The sequence below is a fragment of the Scyliorhinus torazame genome, chromosome 10 (genome assembly GCF_047496885.1).
Source record: "Scyliorhinus torazame isolate Kashiwa2021f chromosome 10, sScyTor2.1, whole genome shotgun sequence".
Classification (NCBI taxonomy): Eukaryota; Metazoa; Chordata; class Chondrichthyes; order Carcharhiniformes; family Scyliorhinidae; genus Scyliorhinus; species Scyliorhinus torazame.
The window spans coordinates 2425842-2447785 of record NC_092716.1 but is presented as its reverse complement, the minus strand read 5'-3'; the positions used below and the strand labels follow the sequence as shown (position 1 = coordinate 2447785).

Genomic DNA, 21944 nt, shown 5'->3' with positions numbered 1-21944 from the left:
CTGAACAATCACTGACCGCCACTGACCAATCACTGTCAATCACTGACCATCACTGAACAATCACTGACCGCCACTGTCCAATCACTGTCCATCACTGACCAATCACTGTCCATCACTGAACAATCACTGTCCATCACTGTCCATCACTGACCAATCACTGTCCATCACTGACCAATCACTGTCCATCACTGACCGCCACTGACCGCCACTGACCAATCACTGTCAATCACTGACCATCACTGAACAATCACTGACCGCCACTGTCCAATCACTGTCCATCACTGACCAATCACTGTCCATCACTGACCAATCACTGTCCATCACTGACCAATCACTGTCCATCACTGACCAATCACTGTCCATCACTGAACAATCACTGACCGCCACTGACCAATCACTGTCAATCACTGACCATCACTGAACAATCACTGTCCATCACTGAACAATCACTGTCCATCACTGACCAATCACTGTCCATCACTGACCAATCACTGTCCATCACTGAACAATCACTGACCGCCACTGACCAATCACTGTCAATCACTGACCATCACTGAACAATCACTGACCGCCACTGACCAATCACTGTCCATCACTGACCATCACTGACCCATCACTGACCGCCACTGTCCAATCACTGTCCATCACTGACCAATCACTGTCCATCACTGACCAATCACTGACCAATCACTGTCCATCACTGAACAATCACTGACCGCCACTGACCAATCACTGTCCATCACTGAACAATCACTGACCGCCACTGACCAATCACTGTCAATCACTGACCATCACTGAACAATCACTGTCCATCACTGTCCAATCACTGTCCATCACTGAACAATCACTGTCCATCACTGACCAATCACTGTCTATCACTGAACAATCACTGACCGCCACTGACCAATCACTGTCAGCCACTGTCCAATCACTGTCCATCACTGAACAATCACTGTCCATCACTGACCAAACACTGTCCATCACTGAACAATCACTGACCGCCACTGACCAATCACTGTCCATCACTGACCATCACTGACCATCACTGTCCATCACTGACCAATCACTGAACAATCACTGTCTATCACTGAACAATCACTGTCCATCACTGTCCAATCACTGTCCATCACTGAACAATCACTGTCTATCACTGAACAATCACTGACCGCCACTGACCAATCACTGTCAGCCACTGACCAATCACTGTCAGCCACTGTCCAATCACTGTCCATCACTGAACAATCACTGTCCATCACTGAACAATCACTGACCGCCACTGACCAATCACTGACCGCCACTGACCAATCACTGTCCATCACTGACCATCACTGACCATCACTGTCCATCACTGACCAATCACTGAACAATCACTGTCCATCACTGACCAATCACTGTCTATCACTGAACAGCCACTGACCAATCACTGACCAATCACTGTCCATCACTGACCATCACTGTCCATCACTGTCCATCACTGTCCATCACTGTCCATCACTGTCCATCACTGTCCATCACTGTCCATCACTGTCCATCACTGACCTATCACTGTCTATCACTGAACAATCACTGACCGCCACTGACCAATCACTGAACAATCACTGACCGCCACTGTCCAATCACTGTCCATCACTGACCAATCACTGTCCATCACTGACCAATCACTGTCTATCACTGACCAATCACTGTCTATCACTGACCAATCACTGTCTATCACTGAACAGCCACTGACCAATCACTGACCAATCACTGTCCATCACTGACCATCACTGTCCATCACTGTCCATCACTGTCCATCACTGTCCATCACTGTCCATCACTGTCCATCACTGTCCATCACTGTCCATCACTGACCTATCACTGTCTATCACTGTCTATCACTGTCTATCACTGTCTATCACTGTCTATCACTGACCCATCACTGACCCATCACTGTCTATCACTGACCCATCACTGTCCATCACTGTCCATCACTGTCCATCACTGTCCATCACTGTCCATCACTGACCAATCACTGACCGCCACTGACCCATCACTGTCCATCACTGTCCATCACTGACCGCCACTGACCAATCACTGACCGCCACTGACCAATCACTGTCCATCACTGACCATCACTGACCATCACTGTCCATCACTGACCAATCACTGAACAATCACTGTCCATCACTGACCAATCACTGTCTATCACTGAACAATCACTGACCGCCACTGACCAATCACTGTCCATCACTGACCATCACTGTCCATCACTGGCCAATCACTGACCAATCACTGACCAATCACTGACCAATCACTGACCAATCACTGACCAATCACTGTCTATCACTGTCTATCACTGTCTATCACTGACCAATCACTGACCATCACTGTCCATCACTGTCCATCACTGTCCATCACTGACCAATCACTGACCAATCACTGATCACTGACCATCACTGACCAATCACTGACCGCCACTGACCCATCACTGAACAATCACTGTCCATCACTGAACAATCACTGACCGCCACTGACCAATCACTGAACAATCACTGACCGCCACTGTCCAATCACTGTCCATCACTGACCAATCACTGTCCATCACTGACCAATCACTGTCTATCACTGACCAATCACTGTCTATCACTGACCAATCACTGTCTATCACTGAACAGCCACTGACCAATCACTGACCAATCACTGTCCATCACTGACCATCACTGTCCATCACTGTCCATCACTGTCCATCACTGTCCATCACTGTCCATCACTGTCCATCACTGACCTATCACTGTCTATCACTGAACAATCACTGACCGCCACTGACCAATCACTGAACAATCACTGACCGCCACTGTCCAATCACTGTCCATCACTGACCAATCACTGTCCATCACTGACCAATCACTGTCTATCACTGACCAATCACTGTCTATCACTGACCAATCACTGTCTATCACTGAACAGCCACTGACCAATCACTGACCAATCACTGTCCATCACTGACCATCACTGTCCATCACTGTCCATCACTGTCCATCACTGTCCATCACTGTCCATCACTGTCCATCACTGTCCATCACTGACCTATCACTGTCTATCACTGAACAATCACTGACCGCCACTGACCAATCACTGAACAATCACTGACCGCCACTGTCCAATCACTGTCCATCACTGACCAATCACTGTCCATCACTGACCAATCACTGTCTATCACTGACCAATCACTGTCTATCACTGACCAATCACTGTCTATCACTGAACAGCCACTGACCAATCACTGACCAATCACTGTCCATCACTGACCATCACTGTCCATCACTGTCCATCACTGTCCATCACTGTCCATCACTGTCCATCACTGTCCATCACTGTCCATCACTGTCCATCACTGACCTATCACTGTCTATCACTGTCTATCACTGTCTATCACTGTCTATCACTGTCTATCACTGTCTATCACTGACCCATCACTGACCCATCACTGTCTATCACTGACCCATCACTGTCCATCACTGTCCATCACTGTCCATCACTGTCCATCACTGACCAATCACTGACCGCCACTGACCCATCACTGTCCATCACTGTCCATCACTGACCATCACTGACCATCACTGAACAGCCACTGACCAATCACTGTCCATCACTGTCCATCACTGACCATCACTGTCCATCACTGTCCATCACTGTCCATCACTGTCCATCACTGTCCATCACTGTCCATCACTGTCCATCACTGACCTATCACTGTCTATCACTGAACAATCACTGACCGCCACTGACCAATCACTGAACAATCACTGACCGCCACTGTCCAATCACTGTCCATCACTGACCAATCACTGTCCATCACTGACCAATCACTGTCTATCACTGACCAATCACTGTCTATCACTGACCAATCACTGTCTATCACTGAACAGCCACTGACCAATCACTGACCAATCACTGTCCATCACTGTCCATCACTGTCCATCACTGTCCATCACTGTCCATCACTGTCCATCACTGTCCATCACTGTCCATCACTGACCTATCACTGTCTATCACTGTCTATCACTGTCTATCACTGTCTATCACTGTCTATCACTGTCTATCACTGACCCATCACTGACCCATCACTGTCCATCACTGTCCATCACTGTCCATCACTGACCAATCACTGACCAATCACTGACCGCCACTGACCCATCACTGTCCATCACTGTCCATCACTGACCATCACTGACCATCACTGAACAGCCACTGACCAATCACTGTCCATCACTGACCATCACTGTCCATCACTGTCCATCACTGTCCATCACTGTCCATCACTGTCCATCACTGACCTATCACTGACCTATCACTGTCTATCACTGTCTATCACTGTCTATCACTGTCTATCACTGTCTATCACTGACCCATCACTGTCTATCACTGACCCATCACTGTCCATCACTGTCCATCACTGTCCATCACTGTCCATCACTGACCAATCACTGACCGCCACTGACCCATCACTGTCCATCACTGTCCATCACTGACCATCACTGACCATCACTGAACAATCACTGACCATCACTGAGCAATCACTGACCAATCACTGACCAATCACTGACCATCACTGAACAATCACTGAACAATCACTGACCACCACTGACCAATCACTGTCCATCACTGTCCATCACTGTCCATCACTGTCCATCACTGTCCATCACTGACCTATCACTGACCTATCACTGACCTATCACTGTCTATCACTGTCTATCACTGTCTATCACTGAACAGCCACTGACCAATCACTGACCAATCACTGTCCATCACTGACCATCACTGTCCATCACTGTCCATCACTGACCTATCACTGTCTATCACTGAACAATCACTGACCGCCACTGACCAATCACTGAACAATCACTGACCGCCACTGTCCAATCACTGTCCATCACTGACCAATCACTGTCCATCACTGACCAATCACTGTCTATCACTGACCAATCACTGTCTATCACTGACCAATCACTGTCTATCACTGACCAATCACTGTCTATCACTGAACAGCCACTGACCAATCACTGACCAATCACTGTCCATCACTGACCATCACTGTCCATCACTGTCCATCACTGTCCATCACTGTCCATCACTGTCCATCACTGTCCATCACTGTCCATCACTGTCCATCACTGTCCATCACTGACCTATCACTGTCTATCACTGAACAATCACTGACCGCCACTGACCAATCACTGAACAATCACTGACCGCCACTGTCCAATCACTGTCCATCACTGACCAATCACTGTCCATCACTGACCAATCACTGTCTATCACTGACCAATCACTGTCTATCACTGACCAATCACTGTCTATCACTGAACAGCCACTGACCAATCACTGACCAATCACTGTCCATCACTGACCATCACTGACCATCACTGTCCATCACTGTCCATCACTGTCCATCACTGTCCATCACTGTCCATCACTGTCCATCACTGTCCATCACTGTCCATCACTGTCCATCACTGACCTATCACTGTCTATCACTGAACAATCACTGACCGCCACTGACCAATCACTGAACAATCACTGACCGCCACTGTCCAATCACTGTCCATCACTGACCAATCACTGTCCATCACTGACCAATCACTGTCTATCACTGACCAATCACTGTCTATCACTGACCAATCACTGTCTATCACTGAACAGCCACTGACCAATCACTGACCAATCACTGTCCATCACTGACCATCACTGTCCATCACTGTCCATCACTGTCCATCACTGTCCATCACTGTCCATCACTGTCCATCACTGTCCATCACTGTCCATCACTGTCCATCACTGTCCATCACTGTCCATCACTGACCTATCACTGTCTATCACTGAACAATCACTGACCGCCACTGACCAATCACTGAACAATCACTGACCGCCACTGTCCAATCACTGTCCATCACTGACCAATCACTGTCCATCACTGACCAATCACTGTCTATCACTGACCAATCACTGTCTATCACTGACCAATCACTGTCTATCACTGAACAGCCACTGACCAATCACTGACCAATCACTGTCCATCACTGACCATCACTGTCCATCACTGTCCATCACTGTCCATCACTGTCCATCACTGTCCATCACTGTCCATCACTGTCCATCACTGACCTATCACTGTCTATCACTGTCTATCACTGTCTATCACTGTCTATCACTGTCTATCACTGACCCATCACTGACCCATCACTGACCCATCACTGTCTATCACTGACCCATCACTGTCCATCACTGTCCATCACTGTCCATCACTGTCCATCACTGACCAATCACTGACCGCCACTGACCCATCACTGTCCATCACTGTCCATCACTGACCATCACTGACCATCACTGAACAGCCACTGACCAATCACTGTCCATCACTGTCCATCACTGACCATCACTGTCCATCACTGTCCATCACTGTCCATCACTGTCCATCACTGTCCATCACTGTCCATCACTGTCCATCACTGACCTATCACTGTCTATCACTGAACAATCACTGACCGCCACTGACCAATCACTGAACAATCACTGACCGCCACTGTCCAATCACTGTCCATCACTGACCAATCACTGTCCATCACTGAACAATCACTGAACAATCACTGTCCATCACTGACCAATCACTGTCCATCACTGAACAATCACTGTCCATCACTGAACAATCACTGACCGCCACTGACCAATCACTGACCATCACTGAACAATCACTGACCGCCACTGTCCAATCACTGTCCATCACTGACCAATCACTGTCCATCACTGAACAATCACTGTCCATCACTGTCCATCACTGACCAATCACTGTCCATCACTGACCAATCACTGTCCATCACTGACCAATCACTGTCCATCACTGAACAATCACTGAACAATCACTGTCCATCACTGACCAATCACTGTCCATCACTGAACAATCACTGTCCATCACTGAACAATCACTGACCGCCACTGACCAATCACTGACCATCACTGAACAATCACTGACCGCCACTGTCCAATCACTGTCCATCACTGACCAATCACTGTCCATCACTGAACAATCACTGTCCATCACTGTCCATCACTGACCAATCACTGTCCATCACTGACCAATCACTGTCCATCACTGACCGCCACTGACCAATCACTGTCAATCACTGACCATCACTGAACAATCACTGACCGCCACTGTCCAATCACTGTCCATCACTGACCAATCACTGTCCATCACTGACCAATCACTGTCCATCACTGACCAATCACTGTCCATCACTGACCAATCACTGTCCATCACTGACCAATCACTGTCCATCACTGAACAATCACTGTCCATCACTGACCAATCACTGTCCATCACTGAACAATCACTGTCCATCACTGAACAATCACTGAACAATCACTGTCCATCACTGACCAATCACTGTCCATCACTGAACAATCACTGTCCATCACTGAACAATCACTGACCGCCACTGACCAATCACTGACCATCACTGAACAATCACTGACCGCCACTGTCCAATCACTGTCCATCACTGACCAATCACTGTCCATCACTGAACAATCACTGTCCATCACTGTCCATCACTGACCAATCACTGTCCATCACTGACCAATCACTGTCCATCACTGACCGCCACTGACCAATCACTGTCAATCACTGACCATCACTGAACAATCACTGACCGCCACTGTCCAATCACTGTCCATCACTGACCAATCACTGTCCATCACTGACCAATCACTGTCCATCACTGACCAATCACTGTCCATCACTGACCAATCACTGTCCATCACTGACCAATCACTGTCCATCACTGACCAATCACTGTCCATCACTGAACAATCACTGTCCATCACTGAACAATCACTGTCCATCACTGAACAATCACTGACCGCCACTGACCAATCACTGACCATCACTGAACAATCACTGACCGCCACTGTCCAATCACTGTCCATCACTGACCAATCACTGTCCATCACTGAACAATCACTGTCCATCACTGTCCATCACTGACCAATCACTGTCCATCACTGACCAATCACTGTCCATCACTGACCGCCACTGACCAATCACTGTCAATCACTGACCATCACTGAACAATCACTGACCGCCACTGTCCAATCACTGTCCATCACTGACCAATCACTGTCCATCACTGACCAATCACTGTCCATCACTGACCAATCACTGTCCATCACTGACCAATCACTGTCCATCACTGACCAATCACTGTCCATCACTGAACAATCACTGTCCATCACTGACCAATCACTGTCCATCACTGAACAATCACTGTCCATCACTGAACAATCACTGACCGCCACTGACCAATCACTGTCAATCACTGACCATCACTGAACAATCACTGACCGCCACTGACCAATCACTGTCCATCACTGACCAATCACTGTCCATCACTGAACAATCACTGTCCATCACTGACCAATCACTGTCCATCACTGAACAATCACTGTCCATCACTGAACAATCACTGACCGCCACTGACCAATCACTGTCAATCACTGACCATCACTGAACAATCACTGACCGCCACTGTCCAATCACTGTCCATCACTGACCAATCACTGTCCATCACTGAACAATCACTGTCCATCACTGTCCATCACTGACCAATCACTGTCCATCACTGACCAATCACTGTCCATCACTGACCGCCACTGACCAATCACTGTCAATCACTGACCATCACTGAACAATCACTGACCGCCACTGTCCAATCACTGTCCATCACTGACCAATCACTGTCCATCACTGACCAATCACTGTCCATCACTGACCAATCACTGTCCATCACTGACCAATCACTGTCCATCACTGACCAATCACTGTCCATCACTGAACAATCACTGTCCATCACTGACCAATCACTGTCCATCACTGAACAATCACTGTCCATCACTGAACAATCACTGACCGCCACTGACCAATCACTGTCAATCACTGACCATCACTGAACAATCACTGACCGCCACTGTCCAATCACTGTCCATCACTGACCAATCACTGTCCATCACTGAACAATCACTGTCCATCACTGTCCATCACTGACCAATCACTGTCCATCACTGACCAATCACTGTCCATCACTGACCGCCACTGACCGCCACTGACCAATCACTGTCAATCACTGACCATCACTGAACAATCACTGACCGCCACTGTCCAATCACTGTCCATCACTGACCAATCACTGTCCATCACTGACCAATCACTGTCCATCACTGACCAATCACTGTCCATCACTGACCAATCACTGTCCATCACTGAACAATCACTGACCGCCACTGACCAATCACTGTCAATCACTGACCATCACTGAACAATCACTGTCCATCACTGAACAATCACTGTCCATCACTGACCAATCACTGTCCATCACTGACCAATCACTGTCCATCACTGAACAATCACTGACCGCCACTGACCAATCACTGTCAATCACTGACCATCACTGAACAATCACTGACCGCCACTGACCAATCACTGTCCATCACTGACCATCACTGACCCATCACTGACCGCCACTGTCCAATCACTGTCCATCACTGACCAATCACTGTCCATCACTGACCAATCACTGACCAATCACTGTCCATCACTGAACAATCACTGACCGCCACTGACCAATCACTGTCCATCACTGAACAATCACTGACCGCCACTGACCAATCACTGTCAATCACTGACCATCACTGAACAATCACTGTCCATCACTGTCCAATCACTGTCCATCACTGAACAATCACTGTCCATCACTGACCAATCACTGTCTATCACTGAACAATCACTGACCGCCACTGACCAATCACTGTCAGCCACTGTCCAATCACTGTCCATCACTGAACAATCACTGTCCATCACTGACCAAACACTGTCCATCACTGAACAATCACTGACCGCCACTGACCAATCACTGTCCATCACTGACCATCACTGACCATCACTGTCCATCACTGACCAATCACTGAACAATCACTGTCTATCACTGAACAATCACTGTCCATCACTGTCCAATCACTGTCCATCACTGAACAATCACTGTCTATCACTGAACAATCACTGACCGCCACTGACCAATCACTGTCAGCCACTGACCAATCACTGTCAGCCACTGTCCAATCACTGTCCATCACTGAACAATCACTGTCCATCACTGAACAATCACTGACCGCCACTGACCAATCACTGACCGCCACTGACCAATCACTGTCCATCACTGACCATCACTGACCATCACTGTCCATCACTGACCAATCACTGAACAATCACTGTCCATCACTGACCAATCACTGTCTATCACTGAACAGCCACTGACCAATCACTGACCAATCACTGTCCATCACTGACCATCACTGTCCATCACTGTCCATCACTGTCCATCACTGTCCATCACTGTCCATCACTGTCCATCACTGTCCATCACTGTCCATCACTGACCTATCACTGTCTATCACTGAACAATCACTGACCGCCACTGACCAATCACTGAACAATCACTGACCGCCACCGTCCAATCACTGTCCATCACTGACCAATCACTGTCCATCACTGACCAATCACTGTCTATCACTGACCAATCACTGTCTATCACTGACCAATCACTGTCTATCACTGACCAATCACTGACCAATCACTGTCCATCACTGACCATCACTGTCCATCACTGTCCATCACTGTCCATCACTGTCCATCACTGTCCATCACTGTCCATCACTGTCCATCACTGTCCATCACTGTCCATCACTGACCTATCACTGTCTATCACTGTCTATCACTGTCTATCACTGTCTATCACTGACCCATCACTGACCCATCACTGTCTATCACTGACCCATCACTGTCCATCACTGTCCATCACTGTCCATCACTGTCCATCACTGTCCATCACTGTCCATCACTGACCAATCACTGACCGCCACTGACCCATCACTGTCCATCACTGTCCATCACTGACCGCCACTGACCAATCACTGACCGCCACTGACCAATCACTGTCCATCACTGACCATCACTGACCATCACTGTCCATCACTGACCAATCACTGAACAATCACTGTCCATCACTGACCAATCACTGTCTATCACTGAACAATCACTGACCGCCACTGACCAATCACTGTCCATCACTGACCATCACTGACCAATCACTGACCAATCACTGACCAATCACTGACCAATCACTGACCAATCACTGTCTATCACTGTCTATCACTGTCTATCACTGACCAATCACTGACCATCACTGTCCATCACTGTCCATCACTGTCCATCACTGACCAATCACTGACCAATCACTGATCACTGACCATCACTGACCAATCACTGACCGCCACTGACCCATCACTGAACAATCACTGTCCATCACTGAACAATCACTGACCGCCACTGACCAATCACTGAACAATCACTGACCGCCACTGTCCAATCACTGTCCATCACTGACCAATCACTGTCCATCACTGACCAATCACTGTCTATCACTGACCAATCACTGTCTATCACTGACCAATCACTGTCTATCACTGAACAGCCACTGACCAATCACTGACCAATCACTGTCCATCACTGACCATCACTGTCCATCACTGTCCATCACTGTCCATCACTGTCCATCACTGTCCATCACTGTCCATCACTGTCCATCACTGACCTATCACTGACCTATCACTGTCTATCACTGAACAATCACTGACCGCCACTGACCAATCACTGAACAATCACTGACCGCCACTGTCCAATCACTGTCCATCACTGACCAATCACTGTCCATCACTGACCAATCACTGTCTATCACTGACCAATCACTGTCTATCACTGACCAATCACTGTCTATCACTGAACAGCCACTGACCAATCACTGACCAATCACTGTCCATCACTGACCATCACTGTCCATCACTGTCCATCACTGTCCATCACTGTCCATCACTGTCCATCACTGTCCATCACTGTCCATCACTGTCCATCACTGACCTATCACTGTCTATCACTGAACAATCACTGACCGCCACTGACCAATCACTGAACAATCACTGACCGCCACTGTCCAATCACTGTCCATCACTGACCAATCACTGTCCATCACTGACCAATCACTGTCTATCACTGACCAATCACTGTCTATCACTGACCAATCACTGTCTATCACTGAACAGCCACTGACCAATCACTGACCAATCACTGTCCATCACTGACCATCACTGTCCATCACTGTCCATCACTGTCCATCACTGTCCATCACTGTCCATCACTGTCCATCACTGACCTATCACTGTCTATCACTGTCTATCACTGTCTATCACTGTCTATCACTGTCTATCACTGTCTATCACTGACCCATCACTGACCCATCACTGTCTATCACTGACCCATCACTGTCCATCACTGTCCATCACTGTCCATCACTGTCCATCACTGACCAATCACTGACCGCCACTGACCCATCACTGTCCATCACTGTCCATCACTGACCATCACTGACCATCACTGAACAGCCACTGACCAATCACTGTCCATCACTGTCCATCACTGACCATCACTGTCCATCACTGTCCATCACTGTCCATCACTGTCCATCACTGTCCATCACTGTCCATCACTGACCTATCACTGTCTATCACTGAACAATCACTGACCGCCACTGACCAATCACTGAACAATCACTGACCGCCACTGTCCAATCACTGTCCATCACTGACCAATCACTGTCCATCACTGACCAATCACTGTCTATCACTGACCAATCACTGTCTATCACTGACCAATCACTGTCTATCACTGAACAGCCACTGACCAATCACTGACCAATCACTGTCCATCACTGTCCATCACTGTCCATCACTGTCCATCACTGTCCATCACTGTCCATCACTGTCCATCACTGACCTATCACTGTCTATCACTGTCTATCACTGTCTATCACTGTCTATCACTGTCTATCACTGACCCATCACTGACCCATCACTGTCCATCACTGTCCATCACTGTCCATCACTGTCCATCACTGACCAATCACTGACCAATCACTGACCGCCACTGACCCATCACTGTCCATCACTGTCCATCACTGACCATCACTGACCATCACTGAACAGCCACTGACCAATCACTGTCCATCACTGACCATCACTGTCCATCACTGTCCATCACTGTCCATCACTGTCCATCACTGTCCATCACTGACCTATCACTGTCTATCACTGTCTATCACTGTCTATCACTGTCTATCACTGACCCATCACTGTCTATCACTGACCCATCACTGTCCATCACTGTCCATCACTGTCCATCACTGTCCATCACTGACCAATCACTGACCGCCACTGACCCATCACTGTCCATCACTGTCCATCACTGACCATCACTGACCATCACTGAACAATCACTGACCATCACTGAGCAATCACTGACCAATCACTGACCAATCACTGACCATCACTGAACAATCACTGAACAATCACTGACCACCACTGACCAATCACTGTCCATCACTGTCCATCACTGTCCATCACTGTCCATCACTGTCCATCACTGACCTATCACTGACCTATCACTGACCTATCACTGTCTATCACTGTCTATCACTGTCTATCACTGAACAGCCACTGACCAATCACTGACCAATCACTGTCCATCACTGACCATCACTGTCCATCACTGTCCATCACTGACCTATCACTGTCTATCACTGAACAATCACTGACCGCCACTGACCAATCACTGAACAATCACTGACCGCCACTGTCCAATCACTGTCCATCACTGACCAATCACTGTCCATCACTGACCAATCACTGTCTATCACTGACCAATCACTGTCTATCACTGACCAATCACTGTCTATCACTGAACAGCCACTGACCAATCACTGACCAATCACTGTCCATCACTGACCATCACTGTCCATCACTGTCCATCACTGTCCATCACTGTCCATCACTGTCCATCACTGTCCATCACTGTCCATCACTGTCCATCACTGACCTATCACTGTCTATCACTGAACAATCACTGACCGCCACTGACCAATCACTGAACAATCACTGACCGCCACTGTCCAATCACTGTCCATCACTGACCAATCACTGTCCATCACTGACCAATCACTGTCTATCACTGACCAATCACTGTCTATCACTGACCAATCACTGTCTATCACTGAACAGCCACTGACCAATCACTGACCAATCACTGTCCATCACTGACCATCACTGACCATCACTGTCCATCACTGTCCATCACTGTCCATCACTGTCCATCACTGTCCATCACTGTCCATCACTGTCCATCACTGTCCATCACTGACCTATCACTGTCTATCACTGAACAATCACTGACCGCCACTGACCAATCACTGAACAATCACTGACCGCCACTGTCCAATCACTGTCCATCACTGACCAATCACTGTCCATCACTGACCAATCACTGTCTATCACTGACCAATCACTGTCTATCACTGACCAATCACTGTCTATCACTGAACAGCCACTGACCAATCACTGACCAATCACTGTCCATCACTGACCATCACTGTCCATCACTGTCCATCACTGTCCATCACTGTCCATCACTGTCCATCACTGTCCATCACTGTCCATCACTGTCCATCACTGACCTATCACTGTCTATCACTGAACAATCACTGACCGCCACTGACCAATCACTGAACAATCACTGACCGCCACTGTCCAATCACTGTCCATCACTGACCAATCACTGTCCATCACTGACCAATCACTGTCTATCACTGACCAATCACTGTCTATCACTGACCAATCACTGTCTATCACTGAACAGCCACTGACCAATCACTGACCAATCACTGTCCATCACTGACCATCACTGTCCATCACTGTCCATCACTGTCCATCACTGTCCATCACTGTCCATCACTGTCCAATCACTGTCTATCACTGTCTATCACTGTCTATCACTGTCTATCACTGTCTATCACTGTCTATCACTGACCCATCACTGACCCATCACTGTCTATCACTGACCCATCACTGTCCATCACTGTCCATCACTGTCCATCACTGTCCATCACTGACCAATCACTGACCGCCACTGACCCATCACTGTCCATCACTGTCCATCACTGACCATCACTGACCATCACTGAACAGCCACTGACCAATCACTGACCAATCACTGTCCATCACTGACCATCACTGTCCATCACTGTCCATCACTGTCCATCACTGTCCATCACTGTCCATCACTGTCCAATCACTGTCTATCACTGTCTATCACTGTCTATCACTGTCTATCACTGTCTATCACTGTCTATCACTGACCCATCACTGACCCATCACTGTCTATCACTGACCCATCACTGTCCATCACTGTCCATCACTGTCCATCACTGTCCATCACTGACCAATCACTGACCGCCACTGACCCATCACTGTCCATCACTGTCCATCACTGACCATCACTGACCATCACTGAACAGCCACTGACCAATCACTGTCCATCACTGTCCATCACTGACCATCACTGTCCATCACTGTCCATCACTGTCCATCACTGTCCATCACTGTCCATCACTGTCCATCACTGTCCATCACTGACCTATCACTGTCTATCACTGAACAATCACTGACCGCCACTGACCAATCACTGAACAATCACTGACCGCCACTGTCCAATCACTGTCCATCACTGACCAATCACTGTCCATCACTGACCAATCACTGTCTATCACTGACCAATCACTGTCTATCACTGACCAATCACTGTCTATCACTGAACAGCCACTGACCAATCACTGACCAATCACTGTCCATCACTGTCCATCACTGTCCATCACTGTCCATCACTGTCCATCACTGTCCATCACTGTCCATCACTGTCCATCACTGTCCATCACTGACCTATCACTGACCTATCACTGTCTATCACTGTCTATCACTGTCTATCACTGTCTATCACTGTCTATCACTGACCCATCACTGACCCATCACTGTCCATCACTGTCCATCACTGTCCATCACTGTCCATCACTGACCAATCACTGACCAATCACTGACCGCCACTGACCCATCACTGTCCATCACTGTCCATCACTGACCATCACTGACCATCACTGAACAGCCACTGACCAATCACTGTCCATCACTGACCATCACTGTCCATCACTGTCCATCACTGTCCATCACTGTCCATCACTGTCCATCACTGACCTATCACTGTCTATCACTGTCTATCACTGTCTATCACTGTCTATCACTGTCTATCACTGACCCATCACTGTCTATCACTGACCCATCACTGTCCATCACTGTCCATCACTGTCCATCACTGTCCATCACTGACCAATCACTGACCGCCACTGACCCATCACTGTCCATCACTGTCCATCACTGACCATCACTGACCATCACTGAACAATCACTGACCATCACTGAGCAATCACTGACCAATCACTGACCAATCACTGACCATCACTGAACAATCACTGAACAATCACTGACCACCACTGACCAATCACTGTCCATCACTGAACAATCACTGTCCATCACTGAACAATCACTGACCGCCACTGACCAATCACTGAACAATCACTGACCGCCACTGTCCAATCACTGTCCATCACTGACCATCACTGTCCATCACTGACCAATCACTGTCTATCACTGACCAATCACTGTCTATCACTGACCAATCACTGTCTATCACTGAACAGCCACTGACCAATCACTGTCCATCACTGTCCATCACTGTCCATCACTGTCCATCACTGTCCATCACTGACCTATCACTGACCTATCACTGACCTATCACTGTCTATCACTGTCTATCACTGTCTATCACTGACCAATCACTGTCCATCACTGTCCATCACTGTCCATCACTGTCCATCACTGTCCATCACTGTCCATCACTGACCAATCACTGACCGCCACTGACCCATCACTGTCCATCACTGTCCATCACTGACCATCACTGACCATCACTGACCATCACTGACCATCACTGAACAATCACTGACCATCACTGAACAATCACTGACCAATCACTGACCAATCACTGACCATCACTGAACAATCACTGAACAATCACTGACCACCACTGACCAATCACTGTCCATCACTGAACAATCACTGTCCATCACTGTCCATCACTGTCCATCACTGACCTATCACTGACCTATCACTGACCTATCACTGTCTATCACTGTCTATCACTGTCTATCACTGACCAATCACTGTCCATCACTGTCCATCACTGTCCATCACTGTCCATCACTGTCCATCACTGACCAATCACTGACCGCCACTGACCCATCACTGTCCATCACTGTCCATCACTGACCATCACTGACCATCACTGACCATCACTGACCATCACTGAACAATCACTGTCCATCACTGTCCATCACTGTCCATCACTGACCTATCACTGACCTATCACTGACCTATCACTGTCTATCACTGTCTATCACTGTCTATCACTGACCAATCACTGTCCATCACTGTCCATCACTGTCCATCACTGTCCATCACTGTCCATCACTGACCAATCACTGACCGCCACTGACCCATCACTGTCCATCACTGTCCATCACTGACCATCACTGACCATCACTGACCATCACTGACCATCACTGAACAATCACTGACCATCACTGAACAATCACTGACCAATCACTGACCAATCACTGACCATCACTGAACAATCACTGAACAATCACTGACCACCACTGACCAATCACTGTCCATCACTGAACAATCACTGTCCATCACTGAACAATCACTGACCGCCACTGACCAATCACTGAACAATCACTGACCGCCACTGTCCAATCACTGTCCATCACTGACCAATCACTGTCCATCACTGACCAATCACTGTCTATCACTGACCAATCACTGTCTATCACTGACCAATCACTGTCTATCACTGAACTGCCACTGTCCATCACTGACCATCACTGTCCATCACTGACCATCACTGTCCATCACTGACCATCACTGTCCATCACTGTCCATCACTGACCAATCACTGACCTATCACTGTCTATCACTGTCTATCACTGTCTATCACTGTCTATCACTGACCCATCACTGTCCATCACTGTCCATCACTGTCCATCACTGTCCATCACTGACCAATCACTGACCGCCACTGACCCATCACTGTCCATCACTGTCCATCACTGACCATCACTGACCATCACTGAACAATCACTGACCATCACTGAGCAATCACTGACCAATCACTGACCAATCACTGACCATCACTGAACAATCACTGAACAATCACTGACCACCACTGACCAATCACTGTCCATCACTGAACAATCACTGTCCATCACTGAACAATCACTGACCGCCACTGACCAATCACTGAACAATCACTGACCGCCACTGTCCAATCACTGTCCATCACTGACCAATCACTGTCCATCACTGACCAATCACTGTCTATCACTGACCAATCACTGTCTATCACTGACCAATCACTGTCTATCACTGAACAGCCACTGACCAATCACTGTCCATCACTGTCCATCACTGTCCATCACTGTCCATCACTGTCCATCACTGACCTATCACTGACCTATCACTGACCAATCACTGTCTATCACTGACCAATCACTGTCCATCACTGTCCATCACTGTCCATCACTGTCCATCACTGTCCATCACTGTCCATCACTGACCAATCACTGACCATCACTGACCAATCACTGACCAATCACTGACCAATCACTGACCATCACTGAACAATCACTGAACAATCACTGACCACCACTGACCAATCACTGTCCATCACTGAACAATCACTGTCCATCACTGAACAATCACTGACCGCCACTGACCAATCACTGAACAATCACTGACCGCCACTGTCCAATCACTGTCCATCACTGACCAATCACTGTCCATCACTGACCAATCACTGTCTATCACTGACCAATCACTGTCTATCACTGAACAATCACTGACCGCCACTGACCAATTACTGTCAATCACTGACCATCACTGAACAATCACTGACCGCCACTGTCCAATCACTGTCCATCACTGACCAATCACTGTCCATCACTGAACAATCACTGTCCATCACTGAACAATCACTGTCCATCACTGAACAATCACTGACCGCCACTGACCAATCACTGTCAATCACTGACCATCACTGAACAATCACTGACCGCCACTGACCAATCACTGTCCATCACTGACCATCACTGTCCATCACTGACCAATCACTGTCTATCACTGAACAATCACTGTCCATCACTGACCATCACTGAACAATCACTGACCGCCACTGACCATCACTGAACAATCACTGACCGCCACTGACCAATCACTGTCCATCACTGACCATCACTGACCATCACTGACCATCACTGACCATCACTGACCAATCACTGTCTATCACTGAACAATCACTGACCGCCACTGACCAATCACTGTCCATCACTGACCATCACTGACCAATCACTGAACAATCACTGTCCATCACTGACCAATCACTGTCCATCACTGAACAATCACTGTCTATCACTGAACAATCACTGACCAATCACTGACCCATCACTGTCCATCACTGACCATCACTGACCAATCACTGACCATCACTGACCAATCACTGACCACCACTGACCAATCACTGACCATCACTGTCCATCACTGACCATCACTGACCATCACTGTCTATCACTGAACAATCACTGTCCATCACTGACCAATCACTGTCCATCACTGACCAATCACTGTCCATCACTGTCCATCACTGAACAATCACTGACCGCCACTGTCCATCACTGTCCATCACTGAACAATCACTGACCGCCACTGTCCAATCACTGTCCATCACTGTCCAATCACTGTCCATCACTGTCCAATCACTGACCAATCACTGACCAATCACTGATCAATCACTGACCAATCACTGTCCAATCACTGACCAATCACTGTCTATCACTGAACCATCACTGACCATCACTGTCCAATCACTGACCAATCACTGTCCATCACTGACCAATCACTGTCCAATCACTGTCCATTACTGACCAAACACTGACCAATCACTGTCCATCACTGACCAATCACTATCCAATCACTGACCATCACTGAACTATCACTGACCACCACTGACCAATCACTGTCCACTGTCAATCACTGTCCAATCACTGTCCATCACTGACCAATCACTGTCCATCACTGACCAATCACTGAACTATCACTGTCCATCACTGTCCAATCACTGACCAATCACTGTCCATCACTGAACAATCACTGCCCAGTCAGAGTGGAGTCTTGCTGTGCCTCACCTGTATTGCCAGGGGGAGATGGAGCGGTGGCTGTAGTCGGTGCTGAGGGAGGAATATTGCTGCAGGTTGGGGCAGCCTTGGTGCTGCTGCTCTTTCTGCTGCTCCAGCTGCTTAACCAGGGTGACGGAGGGCAGGCGCTCCATGCTGGTCCTGCCCAGCAGCTTCTGCAGCCCCCTGCTGCCACTCTCCAGCTGCCCGGGCTGCAGGCAATGCTGGCGGGAAGCTGGCCTCATACTGCCAGCCCGCCCCAAGCCCAGGGTCAGCAACACGGTGTAGAGAAGCTTTGGGAAAGAATGACAGAGGTCAGCAAGCTGCAGAGAATCCCCAACCCCAACCCCCCCACAACTCCCCTTACCCAGGCCCAACCCCCCCCCACCAACCCCCCCCCCCACACCAACCCCAACCCCCCCCCCCACCAACCCCAACCCCCCCCCCCCCAACTCCCCTTACCCAGGCCCAACCCCCCTACCAACCCCAACCCCCCCCTACCAACCCCAAACCCCCCCCCCACCAACCCCAACCCCCCCCCCCCCCACCCCAACCCCCCCCCCACCAACCCCAACCCCCCCCCAACCCCCCCCACAACACCCCTTACCCAGGCCCAACCCCCCCCCCACCAACCCCAACCCCCCCACAACTCCCCTTACCCAGGCCCAACCCCCCTACCAACCCCCCCCCCACCCAACCCCAACCCCCCCCCCACCAACCCCCCCCCCCCCCCACAGACTCCCCCTTACCCAGGCCCCAACCCCCCTACCACAAACCCCCCCCCCCACCAAACCCCCCACCCCCCCAACCCAACCCCACCCCCCCCCCCACCAACCCCCAACCCCCCCCCCCCAACTCCCCTTACACACAGGCCCAACCCCCCTACCAACCCCCCCCCCGCCCCCCCACCCACCCCAACCACCCCAACCCCCCCCCCACCACCAACCCCCCCCCCAACTCCCCTTACCCAGGCCCAACCCCCCTACCAACCCCAACCCCCGCCCCCCACCAACCCCAACCCCCCCCCAACTCCCCTTACCAGGCCCAACCCCCCCCTAACCCCCACCCCCACCCCCCCCCCAACCCCCTACCCAGGCCAACCCCCCTACCAAACCCCAACCCCCCCCCCCCACCACCAACCCCAACCCCCCCCCCCCACCACCAACCCCAACCCCCCCCCCACCACCCCCAACCCCCACAACTTCCCCTTACCCACCGACTCCCCCTCCCCACCCCCCAACCCACTCTCCCACGTCCTCCAGAAAGGTCGCATTCCACTAAAACTGCTGATCCCGGGGAAATGCTGCATCGCCTCTCCTCTCTCTATTCACTGCCTTTCACACGCTGTCCATCAGCAGCCCCTCCGGACTCTCACAACCTTTTCTACCAATCATTCCTCTTTGCAATTCTCCCTCACTCCCTCTGGATGTGCGGCTCTGTCCCGGTTCTCTGCCTTTTACATTCTGCCGCATTTCACAATCATTTCCCTCTTTTATAGGCAACATCAGGGCTGGAAATCCCGCAAATGCTCCCAGCTTCCGTGTTATTGTCAGAGGAGAAAAAACCCGTCCCCTGTACAGAGAGAGAGTGACACATCCCAAGTGTGAGGCAGCCCCGGGGGGAGGGGAGGAG

General features: G+C 49.2%; 1 protein-coding gene across 1 annotated transcript in view; it reads right to left on the bottom strand.

Moving 5' to 3' along the window:
- Positions 1-21944, bottom strand: part of il17c (interleukin 17c) — a 32119-nt gene that overhangs the window by 5550 nt on the left and 4625 nt on the right. The window contains exon 2 of the mRNA XM_072466777.1: positions 20325-20605. Within this exon, the coding sequence (XP_072322878.1) occupies positions 20325-20605 (281 nt within the window). The remainder of the gene's footprint in view (positions 1-20324; positions 20606-21944) is intronic.